Here is a 16,745-nt window from a genome sequence, read left to right on the forward strand (position 1 = left end):
AATGAAAATTAAAAACAAAATTGTTTAGTCACACGTTAAAAAGTGTTAAAATTAAAAAAAAAAAAAAAAAGGTATATTACCTTGGACAGACGTGATGTTACGTCTTCATCAGTGTCTCCTGAACTACTGGTGATCTTGAATTCTGCGATGTGCATTTGTCAGTTGTAGGGGTGGGGGTATTGCCCCTATGGTATGTTTATATATTTCGTATTGTTCTAAGATGTTTAACTGTGAACTTTTTGGTGTGATGTGTAAAATTTCCATATCTGTTTCTATATTATTGTAGTCATGATTATTGTTGATAATATGTTCTGCGTAATTTGATGTGATGTAGGGTTTGGTTATAGTTTTAATATGTTCATTATATCTTGCGTGAAAGGATCTTCCTCTCTGTCCTATGTAAAAATGTGGGCAACTATTGCATTTTAGTTTGTAAACTCCAGTTGAATTATATTTATTTGAATGTTTAATGTGAATATTTAGATATTTCTGTGTTGTGTTATTTGTTTTGTATGGTATCTTGTATTTTAGTTTTCTGAATGAAGTTGCAATTTTGTGAGTATTGGTATTGTGATATGTTAATGTTATGTATTTATTCTCACGTGGTATTTGTGTTGGTTTGTTTTGTTTTTGTTTTGCCTTTTTTATTAGTGTGTCTATTATGTTAGGGTTGTATCCAATGTCTTGTGCTATATATTTTATTGTGTTTAATTCTTCAGTGTAGTTGTCATTGCTCATTGGTATATTAATTAATCTGTGTGTCATTGTACAGAAAGCTTTATGTTGTATGGGATGGTTTGATGAATTGTGTATATGTGTTGTGGTTGTCGTGGGTTTCCTGTATATTTTGAATTCGTGTCTTTTATTTGTTTTGGTTATGGTGATGTCTAAGAAGTTTATAGCTTGATTATGTTCTGTTTCTATTGTATACTTTAAATTGGGATGTATTTTGTTGAGTTGTTGATGTTGATGAAAATTGGTTTATAATGCCACATTGGCAGTGATAAAAGTGTGCAATATTCGTCCAGTGGCTGGTGGATACTCTACATTGACTAAATCTCCAAAATGAAATCCCTGACTTTATTTTAGCTGCTAACTTAACCAAAGAGGACAACTTATGAAAAATAAGACCATAAATATTCATCAGTCGATATGCACTAAAAGATGAAGTCATTCAGTTGGTACCTTTTAGTTCTGCTTCACGTGCCTGCAAAGCTGCTTCCCGTGTATCCAGCTGACTGTGATGCTGACTGCTAAGTTCAGTCTGCAGTCCACTAATTTCTTGACTGTTGCGTCCTAACTGCTCCAGTGCTGTGTGAAGACTCCTGCATAAGTCAATACCATTATTCTTGTTACCACAAGAAATTGTTAAAATGTTTACATTAATCACATTAAATTTGTTGAGAAAATACAAAACTGTGCTTGTACAAACAATACTATGATTAGTACAGACTGTCTACCTATACCAATCATAACGCATAACAATGTTCAATGTTCGGAAGGTAATTAAAAAATAACAAACCAAAAAAGAAATCGGTATTAACGGCATGACAAATTTTTATGTTTAAAAGATATTCTGACATCTTCATTCCTTTAACTCTACTCTGAAAGATTGAATATTTCCTATATTATGGAAACAAATTGCAATTATCCCTGTATTTAAAAGCAGAAAAAGACAAGTTGTTAGAAACTACAGACCAATTACCATTTTAAATTAAGTATTTTAAATATTTCTGAAATGATTGTCCACAAGCCCATTTTCTTTTGTGGAAAACAAACTAAACACAGAACGGGTTCACTAAACCCAAAACCACAGTAACCTACTTGATTTTGTACTTAAGTAAAATTGTACCCATAATTGAAATGTGAGAGCAAACTGATTCAATACATAAGGTTATTCAAAAGCCAGGAAAGATTATTTCATTTTCATAGAAACGTCTGTTTCATTGTTTCACTATTGTTACTATGGCAAATTAAATCAATCTTCTTAATGTATACAGCTTTTTGCTGACAACTATGGCAAATTAAATCAATCTTTTTAATGTATCCAGCTTTTTGCTGACAACATAAAGTCCACTATGGTCCACTATAGTCTATTCAGTTGTTGTTTATCACGAAAAATGAGGGGTATTTTGATCGGTGTTCATTATAGATGCTTGTTGCTAGTAGCCAGAGTTGGGGTGTAGTCAATATATACTGCAGGGCTGTGTCTTCTGGAACTGGTACTGATGATTTTAATTTACTTCTTTTGTGGTTTATGGATGGACAGTATAGAAGAATGTGTTCCAGATCTTCATCGTGATCATTACACCACAGACAAGTAGAATTATCAGAAATGTGAAATCGGTGTAGGTACAATTTTGTGTGACAATGTGACCTGTTCTGGCTCTTGTTAAAAATGTTTGAACATGTCTGGGCAAGTTTTTGTACATTTCCAGGTAATTTGGTTTCTTTTGTACAGACTGTAAATTTTTTCCTTTGTCAGAAGAGAGCCAATTGTTGATCCATAGGTTTGTAAAATGAGACTTTACTGAAGCAAAAGCACTGGATAGAGATATCACTTGAAGAGATCTTGGTTGCAAATATGTTGCCTGTTTTGCAATATTATCGACTTTCTTATTTCCAGGTATACCACAATGACTAGGTATCCATTGAAATGTTAGGTTTAATGAAGAATTTTGTTAAAGGAATGAATCATAAAACTGAAACATTTAAACAAATCCAGGAAAAATTTCCTGCTATTAGTGACTCAAAAATAAAAGAGGGAGCTTTCAGTGGACCACAAATTTATCACTTTACTTTACTTTGAGGTACAAGGGGTTGATGTATAATATTTTCCTTCCCTGGCTCTAGTGATTGTTGTTTTATTTTATAATGCTTAACTCGAGCGCGACTGCTCCATTCACACAGAAAGCAACAAAATTTTGTGTAACCTAATTGCATTCCAAGAAGCAATACTACAACCTTCAAATGCGCAGATATAAACCATTCGTGCTTTGAATATTATCATTAAAGCACACTTTAAAGAAATACATGTCTTACACAGAATACTAACACCATGGAAATCTCCTGGTAAACGGAAGCAATTTCATACGGTGAACCTGTTTCTCCTCCTCCAAATGGAACCGAAAAGGGCAATAAAACAATTTCCGCTTCTAGAAGTCGTTTTGACAGAGTGGTCTATTGCAAAATATAAACTACAGTAATGTAATTAAAGCTCACAGTGAAAGAAATGCACAACTCAAGTAAAATCAGGTGAATTGAATCAAATTCATACTGCGAACCTGTTTCACCCCCTCCAAGTAGACTTGTAAAAGAGCACTAAAATAATTTCTGTTTCTAGAAGTGCTTCTAACACGGTGACCTACTTATACTAATATTGTTTTCACATAAGGGTCGTCACATTTGTAAAACATTTGGCTGCAAAAGGGTATCTGTCAGATACAGGGGGGAGAGCCATTAATCCTTCCCATTGAAGGCTTTAAGGAACCAACCTGGACAAATACCCAATGTCCCATCCCTACCTTCCCGTGGTGCAGCTGTTAGTAAGCATAATTTTATAAGCTGAACTAAAGGGAGGGGCTACTCATCAATTAGCACTGGTCAGCTTGATGAGTTAATGACTGAATTTGGTATAATTTTCCTCTAATCAATACCTAATTCCCTCTTTACCCTTTCCTATCCAGTCCTCTTGACTGAACTCTTACTTTTTTCGATCCCGATGCCATTAGAGCATTCGAGGCCTAGAGGTTCATTTCCCTTTCCTTCCTCCTCTTTCTACTTTTCTGTTCCTAGTGCTGACCTGCTATGGCAGTAAAATCGTCCTCCAGTGGCTTAAGGAGAGAAAGCTGGTGATCAACAAGATCTCCCAGCTAGGTCCAATGGACCCGTCGACCAACAGCAGGTGTGGTCCTCCAGACATTCTGGGGGTTGTGTGTGAATGAAGTAGCCACCAAAACGTTAAAATATGGTGTTCACTTAAATCGGCTACAACTTGCCATTTTCACTATCTTTGAAAAATATTGGAGTGCAAGAGGTCAAATGACTTTATTGTCAAGTGTCTGGCATTGGAAAACAACAACAACATTGTGAACATTTTTTGATAGTATTTTCAAGAATTTAAGTTGGGCTGATTACTTGGTTGGGTTTTTTCCGAGGTTTTCTCCAACCATAAGGCGAATGTCAGGTAATCTATGACGAATTCTCGGCCTCATCTCGCCAAATACCATTTCGCTATCACCAATCCCATTGACACTAAATAACCTAGTGGTTGATACAGTGTCGTTAAATGATCAAATAAAAAAAAAGACGTGAAATATAAGCTACATGTGAAGTTACAAAATCTTGTGGCAAAGAATTTAAAGTGTCTGTGATGTCCAAAGAAGGGAAGTACTACAAATGGCTGACATATCGGTATATTCGTCACATGACATTACACAGGAAATATCACCACATATGGTTGTAAACTACTGTGGATATTTGAAATTTAAAAGTGTATTTTAGTGCAATCTAGTGTTGTTTTGTATAATAAGAACTGTAGGCATAGTGTATAAGACTTCCACAAGAAGTGATGTATTTATAGTGCATTTAAAACAATTAGTAACCAACATGACAGAAATGTTCGTGTGTCACAACACATTTGCAATATTTTATTTCTTAATGGCACTGTTAATTTTTTTTAAAGTTCGTGATTTAGCAGTTACATGTACTACACAAGTGTCTTAATTGTTTGGAAAACAATTGAATGCATTTATGTCATTTGGCACAATAATATGAACATTTTCCATTTTGGTAATAAATCTAGTGGCAAGAAAATGTTCGTGTGTCACACCATACAATATTTAATATTTTTTGCATTATTAATTATTCCTTTTCATTAAGAATTTGTGTTTATATTTAGGAATGCTTATGTTAAAAGACAGTAATGTCTTTTTCATGAATTACTAAGTATTTAATTAAATATCCTGTGAAGATCATAGTCAGGTACTTAAAAAATGTTACAGTAATGTCTTTTTCATGAATTACTAAGTATTTAATTAAATATCCTGTGAAGATCATAGTTAGGTACTTAAAAATGTTACTTGTGTCACTATGGAATGACCCCTACACACGAAATACAGTGATGTTTTTAATAAATGAATTATATTGTGCATCTCGAAAACCCGAACTGATGAAACATTTTGCTTGTGATTTTTTAATTCTGGAGGTCGAAATTAGTAAGAATTTTTTAACATTTTGCTTGTTATTTTTTAATTCAGGAGGTCGAAATTAGTAAGAATTTGTTAGTTTTATGTCTGGCGCAAAATGACTGTTGACCAGTGTTATTTATCAATGATCACAAATTCTTGAAAATGAAAATGCCTTCAATAAGCAAACAAAATGTCACATACCTGGAATATGAAGATGCCTCCTTTAAAGCCTCACTTTCCATAGCTCGTGCTCTATTTAGGTGTTCTAACATCTCAGAGTGCTGCCTATGAGCTTCCTCCAAGTTCTGCCGATGCAGTTCTCGCAACTGTTGTACTTCCTGTGCATGCTCTTTCTGGAGGGCTGCTAATCTCAATTGTTGCTGTTCCACAAAATTTGCTTGTTCTTCCTGTAACATTAAGGTACGGTCACACGTCGCTACTTTTGCAGCGATGCAGTACAAAAAACTGCGCAACTCTCATACTGTGACGTGTGAACAATAGTGCAACCCGAAAAGTAGCGGCTGCCAAACCTGCTGCCCGCTACTTTTCCACGCTGCGCACAGCTTAGAAGTAGCGATGTGTGAACAGGGTTCTCAGGGTTGCAGCCGCAGCATTTTTGATATCGGTTTTGTTGAAACTTTTGCTGCGGTTGCGACCAGTGTTGCCACCCAAATGTGCTAATGATACTTTTATTGTTTGGATGTATTTTAATGTTAGATGTGATGAAAATAAATTATTTGTAACAGTTATTAAATGCACAACACAGTCCGAGCATATTTGCTGATGATATAATTCAATTTTTTTATTTTCTGTAGCGTAGTTTCAAACAGGAGGGTTGCCAACATTGATTACGTGAATATGCTGTTGGTTATCATTTAAGTATAAAGGCGTTTTTAAAAGCTTTATAGTAAAAATAATGCCAATTTCTGAATACTAGTTAGGACAGAAAAGCAAATAATAGATAAGTAAGCTTTCGCATGAGTTTTTTTAATAATGCGAACATAACCACAAAATGTACATTGAGAAGTCAACATGGAGATGGAAACCTGCAGCATGACTGCGGCTGCAAAAGTAGCGCCTCGTGTGTGAACAGACTCGCAACCTCCAGTTGCAACTTTTGCTGCACTCAGGTTGTGCAGCATGCTACTTTTGTCTTACGTGACTGTACCTTTACAATGAAATAAAATAAGCCTTTCAACCATTGATGTTATTCAGTCTCAGTGAGATGGGAATTTTATAATTATTTCATAAATAGCAAGAATATTTAAAGAAGTAGCTGTGGCTTACTTCAATGTTAAGTACGATTTATTTTTCCGGTAATTTACCAGTCCATTGTATAACCATGGTGAGTGACCACAAAGAATAAATCGTATTATCAAAAGATTTTCCTAAGAGAGCTGACAAACGTTATGAAAATGTTCATTCATAGTTTTGGGAATATGAAACCCTGCCAAATATTATTACAGAAAAAAAATTTCAGTAAAATGAGATTTTACCTCTATGTAAGGTACAAACATTGGTGCTGCCATATTTTGACTATTGCGACATTCTACTAACAGATTTAAATTCTAACTTAGCTCAAAGACTGCAGCGCGTTCATAATGCCTGCATACGTTTGTTTAATTTGCAACATCCGCAAATACGACCACATTACACCTTCCCTTGAAACGCTCCAATGGTTAAGATTACAGGACCGAAGATATATCCATTCATTAATTTTCCTATATCGCATCATCAATACTTTTTCGCCTAACTATCTCTCGGTGCATTTTAATTTCTTGTCCTCTTATCACAGCCTGGGTACTCGTTCTAAAAATGACCCTTTATTATCTATGCCTTGCCATAAAACAGCTCACCATTCTTCCTCTTTCATAGTATCAGCAATTCGTTTCTGGAACTCCCTAACCAGCTCCCTCAGGAAGTGTCGAACGATATTGCAATTTAAAAGTAAATTGTTTAAACACGTGACCAGTATTCAGGTTTAATTCTCCTTTGTGTGTATGTGTGTATATATATGTAATTTTCCTCAGTGTTGTATAGTTATAATTTACTTTAAATTTGTTATTCTTGTAATTTGTAATATTGGTTCACTTACCGCTTGCATATTCATTGAATGTAACTTCGAGCCTCATATTATTTTGTAATTATTATTTAGTATGTTTGGATTAATTTACTCAACTTGTGCTTGTTATGACTGTATAAATTTTTTATTAGTGTTCTTTAAATATTAGTAAAATTGTACCAGCTTCTTTTATTTCTGGCTAAGTGGAAGAGAAGGCATGATGGCCTTAACTTCGCCAGAATAAATAAATTATTATTATTATTATTATTATTATTATTATTATTATTATTATTATTATTATTATTATTAATATTATTATTAATTATTATTATTAATTAAGATAAAAAAATTCTTCCATAAAATATTTCATCACAATTAATTTTACTGTTTTATTTTCTTTGCTTAAAAATCATATTAATCCATGGCGCCACAGCCCATGAAGGGCACAGACTAACCAGCCAGCTGCTGGCCTCACGTTCACATGCGAAGCAGAGGTGGACGATCATCCAACCAGAATGAAAGTATCGTGTGGTTAGCACGATGATCCCCCCAGTCGTTATAGCTGGCTTTTGCTATCCATTGTAGTTCCCCCACAAGTGCATCACGATGCTGGGTGGGCACTGGTCCCATACACTGGCCGAAATTTCAAGAGAAAATTTCTTCCCCCATGAGGTTTCGAACTAGCGTGCATTCCATAACGCAAATCCTAGGTCTTAGACCACAATGCTACAGTACGGGACTAAAAAATCATATTATTGTAAACAAAACTTCACATACCTGTATCCTTGCAATTCTAAGTTGATATTCTTTTTCTAACCGATCATTCTCAGCACGAAGACGCTCTTCCTGTCTCTCAGAAGAGCTCTCTAATATTGCAATTTGACGCCTATAAATAATAATAATAATAATAATAATAATAATAATAATAATAATAATAATAGTAATTTATAATTATAATAAAAATAATAATACTAGCAATATCAGTATCATTATCATCACCATCATCAAAACTAATTTCAATCAAATGCAAACAACTGCATACTTACTTATACGAGTCTTCAAGGAGCTGTAGTTCCTCCAAATGTTTGGCTTTCAGATTTTCTAGTGTTGACTCAAGCTGCTTCTTCTCAGTTTGCATTTGTTCTTTCATACCCTGAGAAATAGAACAGAATCACATTTTTTATTATCTTGTCTCCATTAAAAAATAGTATTGTTTAATATACAAAGAAATGTGTGTAGTATTGCATTACTGCAATGGAGCATACTGAATAAAAAGGGGAATATACAAAGAATTCTGGTCACACTAAGCCTTAGTACACTCTACTTTGAACCTCGATTTTAGGCAACCTCCATTTAATGTTTTTCCGCATTTAACGTTAAATTTTCATGGTTCTAGTAATTGTTACATGATTAATGTCTTTTAACGTTCTTCTCTTTACTGTGAAACCCGCATTTCACGTTAAAAATTACTCTTAAATCATTTTTTTAAATCTCGATTAATGCAAAAATAAATGCATTTCAATTCAACATGTAAAATACAATTTTTTTGAATAGTCAAAGACTTGGCAATACTGCTGTTTCACTACCACATGTTAATGCAGTGGGTCACGTGATAACCATTCCCTCCCTGCGCCTTTATGAACATGTGTGCCCCGCAAAAAGAAAAACACTTTATCTTGTGGAAAAAGTTAATTTATTTCACGAAATGGAAGAAAATCAAAATGCAAAGCTATCTGAGATGGTGAGAAGACGACTTGATTGGCATCCAGCTTACCTTTAATGCTTTTTTTTTTTGTACAGATTTTTTGCGAAACTTTTTAAACAGAAATAGTAAACCCTTATTTAGTGTCAAGCCCCATTTAAGATTAATTATTCTGTGTCCCCAGAAAAACGTTAAGTAGGGGTTCTACTGTAAATCTATTTCACCTAAAAGACATCTCTATGAAGAAGTTATAAATTCTTCCTATATGAAATGTAGTCAATTTACTGTGCTTTTACAATTTTCTACAAATTCTTGAGTGCTGAAAATGTCTATTTTACCTCAATAGCCTAAAGAAAAAAATAGTTTTTCAATGGGTACCAGCACATTGCGGATTGACTGGCAACGATGCTGCTGATTATCTTGCCAGAAAAGGTTGTGGTACTATTCAAAAACCTGCTACACAGTTATTCTATTATACAACAAAAATAATAATTACTTCACAACACCACAATATTATAACAAATAATCATCTTCAAATTTCCAAAAATAAAAGGTGGGAATCTGTCTCAACCCAAAACATCCTTGGATATCCAAGGAAGAATGCAGTTGCAATTTTTAGACTGTTTATGGGTCATGACTGCTTGGCTAAGCATCTCCACAGGATTGGAATATCTCCTTCACCACTCTGCCCCTTATGTGATCTTCAAGAGAAAATGGATTAAAATCATCTTCAACACTGCCCAGCCACTACCAACTTGGCATTCTTGAGTGAAAAATACTGCAGAGCGAGAAAATTAATGATTTCATTGTCAGAAATTCAGCATTAGCAAACAACAACACAATTTTCTACATCAGTTTTGCTGGTTGAAAGTTTACAATAATATTCCCAGCTTCTGCTCATATTACTTCATCAAAATTATCCTGTGAAGTTTTCCAGGCATAAAAAAAGGAGATTTATTTAGCAGAATTATTATCTACTAGCTGTACCCGTGCGCTCCGCTGCGCCCGTTAGAAATAAATATAAAGTAATTATATAATTAAAATAGGACATTTGATCTAGGGAACATTCGTGTTTGATATAAGGATAAATCGTTTATTATGTTACTTAATTTAAATTTAATTAAAAAATTAAAATGCGATCATTTTGATCCAGAGACCACTCATTTGGTCATAAAAATTAGTTTAGGAAATACAGGAAACGAATATACAGAATAGCCTATCAAGTTTTCTGTGCATAAGAATCTATTTTAATCTTACCTGTCCTCGATTCACTCAGGAGTTACTGTGATAACATTATAGCATTATGTCCATCTAGAGAAACTACACTTTCCAAGGGTGAATTAATAATTAATTATACAAATCGGTTAATTAAGCTTCTGATATTACTTCATAGAAACGCAGAAACATTATCTGTAGGCTATCTTTCATAGCTTTCGATTGTTGCTGTCCAAGGCCCCTTATAGACGAAGTCATTTGTTTTTTAATTCATTACACGGCCTTAGATGGCAGTTATTTTAATTTTAAAACTCATTTATCTCATTAAATATCAGTCCTATCAAAATTTTTCAAAGAATAAAACTTATCGGAAATGATTTTTAAAGAAATTTTTATTATGTAATATTTTTCATAAAAATCAATAATAAGCGAGATATATCGATTTATTTAATTCAGGCCCCCTTATAACCCCCCCTTTTAAATAATGTATTTTGAATGCCATATAGCCTATAATCTAAGTTACGACGAACTTAATTTATATTCCAATTTTCATCGAAATCCGTTCAGCCATTATCGCGTGAAAAGGTAACAAACATACAGACAGACAGACAGAGAGACAGACAGACAGACAGACAGACATACAAACAAAAATTTCAAAAAAGCGATTTTCGGTTTCAGGGTGGTTAATTATATATGTTAGGACCAATTATTTTTGGAAAATCGAAAATTACCAGAAAAATTTCGGCTACAGATTTATTATTAGTATAGATTGTAAAAAATTAATACAATATATACAATTATTAACAAAACTGTTAAGACGTCAGCAGTTCATGCTAGCAATCTAGATTCAAATATCATTGAGTCAAAGATAGATATAATTGACAAAAATGGTATTGGAGTAAGTTTTCTCAGTGAGTAACTGGGTCTGGTTTACATACCTCCATTCTAAAATTTATCCATAAGTCATTACAGACAAAGGTAGTACCTTAACCCGCTATTTGTAACTTTAACGTCATGTACAGATAAGTGACTGTGTATGAAAAGAATGTGATCCTCTTATAAAGAAGAAATCAGATGTAACTATTTGACTTTTAAATTTCATGTAATTAGAAGCAAACAAAGATTCTGAAAGTATGTTTGTAATTTACCCCATAGAAAAGTAAAATTTTACAGAAAAATACATCGTTACAATTGACTCAATTTCTGTAATGGCTAGGTTTACGTTATTTTATAAAACATACCATAATAAAAACATGTCATGAGGCTTGTTCTTTCTAATAATATGAATTCTTTGATTTCCTATACTTGCGTTTGTTTTCTCTCTCATCTCCAATAGCTAAAAATAGGTTGGGGTGAAATCCTGCATGTAATACGAATTTCTGATGCTGATATAGGAAAGGCCTGGGGTTATAGTTATAAGTACTCCATGGCTCTATCAGGACTGAGGTATGATGGCCCATCTGTCAGCATTGGATTTACGAATGCCACCCAGGCTACCTGTTGGACATGACCATCATTGTATATATAGGACTCACAATGAGTCAATGTAAACCCAAGTGCAGGGATCTGTTCCAAATCATTGCTTTAACAACTTCGTGTAAACATACCTCTTTATCATCCACTTTCTGGTCAGGTGGAAAATGAACCATAGGTTGGCTTACAGAAGGTGCCACTGTAGTATTTGAAACAATTGGATTTGTAACTGGCTGAGAGAGCAGCAACTATAAAAGAAACAGAATATTCTTTAGTGTCTAAATTGCTTTGAATTATCAAATTTTACTCTTTTATTGTCAATAGCACTATTAAACCACATTATTTTCAAAATATTTTTCTAATATATTTTACTCTGGTCTGAATGAAATTATAAGCAGAAATAAAATTATGACGTGAAAATAAGTAGAAACTCTCTGCTTTTATTATGTTAAATGAAGTCAATAGTCAACATGATCCTGCACTATTTATTTTCAAGGAAAGAGTTTCCATTATTCATTTATTTTAAAAGAGAATGCTAATATAATTAATTTCCATAGAAAGTATTCACGAGTTTTCTTTTTTATCTAGTCACATAACAATGCTTTAGCAGTAAAGAGTTATTTTGTTCATGACAATAAATTCTTTTCGTGTTAAATATAATACGTGGTTTCCTCATTAATGAAAATTTCATGTAAGGGTTACTTCACTGCAATAAAACAATGTCAGCAGTAAAAACTCGATATACTAGTATGTAAGAAGAATGTAGACGAAAAGTGAAGTTTCTGCTAGGACGATTTGCAAAGGAATTTTTCAATGTTACATCTGTTTGGATCAAATTTCTGCACATTTAAAGGATAAAACTAAAATACTATCAATCATTTATTATCATAATTAGGGCTAGGGTTTTGATGAAATTGCATCTTTTTTCTAGTAAGCCAGAAACATAGCTGCTTTAGTATTTATGTGTTATGTGATAAACTGAGTGTTTTAAGACATATTTGTAAGGGCATTTTTTGCCTGTTTCAACTCATAAGACCGTCTTTTGTTTTATTCGGTCATTTTTTAGGCATTTTCATTTAATTTTGGCCATAAATCCCCATTATTAATGTAAAATAATGTCTATTTCCTTTTATATTTTCTTTACATATTTTGTCCATTAATATTCATTATTTTGTATAATATTTTAATCGTTTTTCTACACAAATATTGCCATTTTAACGCAGTACACCCCACGTAATGGATCAGTCCAACCACCCCTTCAATATAGACTCCTCTATACCTGCTAATCCCAGATAAGAGTGTCCTTGTGGTAGAATAAACGGAAATTCAAAGTAAGTAAATCCATGGTGCTACAGCCCATGAAGGGCCAAGACCGACCAGCTGACTGCTGACCTCACGTCCACATGCCGACGCAGAGGTGAACGATCATACATGGAAACTACATCAGATAAAATAATTAAAGTGTACTACTTAGAAAAAAATTATGTAAAATTTAATTTAATTACTAGTTCTAAATATTAAGTAGTACAAAACCTCTTTTCCTAATAAGGTAATTATGTAAGATCCATTTTTAGGGCATTTTTAAGGGCATTTCAGAAAGAGTTTTAGGTCATAAATGCATTGTTTTTAGGACTTTTTTCATGATTTATGGGTCATCAAAATCTTAGCCCTAATCATAATACATTACTCTCTTAAATTGATTGAGCGTATTGGGAATTAAGTCAATGGCTTTACCAAAACAAGCTATGAAATGTTTCATTCTATCTCGAAAAGGAAGCAAAAACAAGCAAAACTGAAGGGTTTCTTTAAAAAAAAAACCAGTCCAAAAATTCAAATTTACGATATTAAGCATATTGTGAGCGTATTGTAACGGCCATCTATTGAATTAGTTGTTAGAGAAAAAAACACCATAGGTCTATGTTATAGGACTGGAAATTTTCAGTGGTTTCATAAAACAACCATAGTTCAAAGACTTTTTTTTTGTGAAAACAGTCATTGTCCAGCCAGGACGAAGGTAGCATTTATAAATATCCCATTCATACCATCTTGAAACATTTATTCATTTAATTTTAAACTGTAGTAGATTGGCAGTACTGCTTCTTATGTATGTGGCAAAAGCCACCTCAGAGAAAAATACTTTGGCATCTGAATTGTTTTATTAGTTATGGATCATCTTTAGGTGCAGAAGTAACCCCATGGAGGAAACGTAAGCAATGAAAGGAGAAGAAACAGGATATAATAAAGAAAAAGAAGATTAAGGGAGAGGCACACTTCAGCCACTACAGAGTTTTTTTTTAAATTGTCCACAATTACCAGCATTTACGCATGTATTTCTATAAGGCAAGTTAAGTTATAAATGTACTTCAGTTTTCCCAAGTTTCTACAACACCTTAAGAAGTGACTTGATGAATTTCATGCTTGAATTGTCAACAATACAGTGCCAGATAGTTTTTTTGTTTCTCCTGAAAATTTATGTTTTTGGACTATGGTTGTTTTTTTTTCCAAAAAACCCTTCAATTGTATTAAACTTTTTTGTTCGAAATATCACAAAGAATAACCCCCTGAAATTAATGACTCACTACATCTCGCAAAAAAAAAATTGTAAAAAATTGAAATTGTTTTTTAATCCAATGCCACCAGGTTGTCTTTTCTACATTTCTGGTCTTCTCTCCTGGCCGTGGCTTAATTGTAACCCACTTCTGAGGTTGGGGCGCCTGGAAGGCGGAGTTACATTACCCCGATGATGTGATAGGATGATTATGATAATGTGGTGCCAGGAGAGGTCTTAAATCTAAACTTAATCTAAATTCCAGACCATGGACGAACACAGGAATAATCCCCTTTAAGGAAAAATTCCTGTGCTCTAACCGGGAATCGAACCCGGGACCTCATGAACTATAGCCAGAAGCTCTGACCAGGAAATGAATTATACAGAATAGCCCATCAAGTTTTCTATGCATAAGAAGCTATTTTAATCTTATCTGTCCTGGAGTCACTCAGAAGTTACTGTAATAACATTATAGCATTAAAAATTGAAATTGTAAAAACTGGTAAAAATTATAATTTTATTGTAATCTTGTAAAATTTTGACTTGTTCCACACCTTAAAGCTTCATTGCTAATGTAAATGTTATGTTTTATTTAACGACGCTCGCAACTGCAGAGGTGATATCAGCGTTGCCGGATGTACCGGAATTTTGTCCCACAGGAGTTCTTTTACATGCCAGTAAATCTACTGACATGAGCCTGTCGCATTTAAGCACACTTAAATGCCATTGACCTAGCCCGAGATCGAACCTGCAACCTTGGGCATAGAAGGCCAGCGCTATACTAACTCGCCAACCAGGTCGACTTGCTAATGTAAGATCTATGGAAAACAATAAATGAAATGAAATCAAAGTTTATATGAGATTGATTGATTGATTGATTGATTGATTTATCGATTGATTGATTGACTGATTGATGGAAAATAATAAGAGTCAGAACTTTATTCAGAGGTACATAAGAACAAAATAACAAAAAATCAATTGTAAGTTGACATAAAAAACAAAAGTGCAAGTAAAGTATGTCGGTAAAATCAATACTGCTTTTCTTTCCATTAATAAGAAAATGAGTTAAGTGCTGTTGCTATTAATACCTGTATGTGTGCTCTAATGCGCTCCTGCTGGGATCTCATGTGCTTATCAAGCTGCTCCTGGCGCTCCATCTGCCTGCGTATCAACTCCTCCAATTGCTGCTCCTGTCTCTGCAACATCTCCTGCTGTCGCACTTGTAGAGCAGAGAGACGCTCCTCATGTTGCTTCAGATGCAGCGCTGTTGACAGTTGCATCTCTTGATGTTGCAGTGCTGACATTACCTGCTGGTCCATCTGTGACCCAGCTGTCAGCACTCCTACGCCACTCCCTTGACTTGCTAACAAACATAAACAAATAAATCAAACTACAGTGCCTTACATTTAGTAGGACTTTAATTAGAATACACAATTTACAATAGAACACAAAGAGAGGTGCGACAAGCATGTCTTCTATCATTAAAGGCTGGTCCACAATAAACCGGGAATGGAAACGACAACAAAAACGAGAACGGAAAAAATGGTTAAAATAAATGTATTTAAATGTGAACATTCACAATTAACGAGAAGCATGCTGGAGCCCAGGAACGGGAACGTGAGAGTTGGGACAAGTTTTAACTTTGCTGTTCTCATTTCCGATCACAGACTACTACTGGGTGTTCATTTCAAAGTGTGTCATGACGTCACTGTTGTTGGGTCACCGATTTGAAGCGAGTTTCAGCTTACATGTTAGAGAAGTTGCCTATTATTTAAGGCGTTCTTCAATCTGAACTTGAGAACGTGTACGGTATAACTTGAACGTTGTAGCAACAGATGGCGGTCTGTATGGTCTGTGTGCTACCATAACCTCTTTCGAACTGTGTTTTGCGCCGGCAAGCCGTACGCAGGGTATTTGTTATCATCGGTTGCGTACGGTAACATTCCACAACACAAATCAAATGCTCCGTGTCCATGTTGACCGTCGAAGTTAATGTCAACAAATACGTAAGTAATCGTCTTAACCCTCTCCCCATATCCCGACAGTACGTATTTCCAAACAGTTCAAATTCCTGCCACTACCGGCGCTACCGTATGTATCGGCACGTACTCTTCAGAATGAACGCCGTACTTGCTAGCCAACTTCTCTGCCTCTTAGATTATACACCTGAGCTGCGGAAGTGTAGGAAGATTGAATTCTCTAGGCTCATCAGCTAGCCACATGACGGCATACAGCGAGCCAAGACACATTTTGAACTGAACACCCAGTAGATTCATTCATTGCTTGTAACTAACTCAGAAATTCAGTAAAATCACTTTCCGTATATGCTATGTGTATATGTGACCAGATTATCACAAGAACTGAATTCTTAAATATTTCGTGCCTTAAATTTCGAAGTTGGTTAATAGGATGGAGTGAAAATATGAAGTTTATGGAATCAAAATGTAATACCTGGGAAAAGTTGTGGGGTGATATCATAAAGAACAATGCAAGATAGATTAATATATTTATAGGTATTCCAAGAGCATCATATTTTGAAATTTTCACAAAATTTTG

General features: G+C 34.3%; 2 protein-coding genes across 2 annotated transcripts in view; one reads left to right on the plus strand and one right to left on the minus strand.

The window, feature by feature from the left end:
- The window catches only part of LOC138713718 (ATP-binding cassette subfamily G member 4), a 405,479-nt gene extending 399,350 nt beyond the window's left edge, over positions 1 to 6,129 (plus strand). Inside the window, exon 13 of the transcript XR_011335970.1 lies at positions 5,610 to 6,129. The gene's annotated coding sequence lies outside the window, so the exon portion shown is untranslated. The remainder of the gene's footprint in view (positions 1 to 5,609) is intronic.
- twy (twitchy) overlaps positions 1 to 16,745 on the minus strand; it is a 61,313-nt gene that overhangs the window by 22,283 nt on the left and 22,285 nt on the right. The window contains exons 9-14 of the mRNA XM_069846025.1: positions 15,278 to 15,552; positions 11,776 to 11,889; positions 8,298 to 8,404; positions 8,029 to 8,137; positions 5,391 to 5,596; positions 1,186 to 1,325 (exon numbers count right to left, since the gene is read on the minus strand). Coding sequence (XP_069702126.1) covers positions 1,186 to 1,325; positions 5,391 to 5,596; positions 8,029 to 8,137; positions 8,298 to 8,404; positions 11,776 to 11,889; positions 15,278 to 15,552 — 951 coding nt within the window. The remainder of the gene's footprint in view (positions 1 to 1,185; positions 1,326 to 5,390; positions 5,597 to 8,028; positions 8,138 to 8,297; positions 8,405 to 11,775; positions 11,890 to 15,277; positions 15,553 to 16,745) is intronic.

The sequence above is a fragment of the Periplaneta americana genome, chromosome 14 (assembly GCF_040183065.1).
Source record: "Periplaneta americana isolate PAMFEO1 chromosome 14, P.americana_PAMFEO1_priV1, whole genome shotgun sequence".
Classification (NCBI taxonomy): domain Eukaryota; kingdom Metazoa; phylum Arthropoda; class Insecta; order Blattodea; family Blattidae; genus Periplaneta; species Periplaneta americana.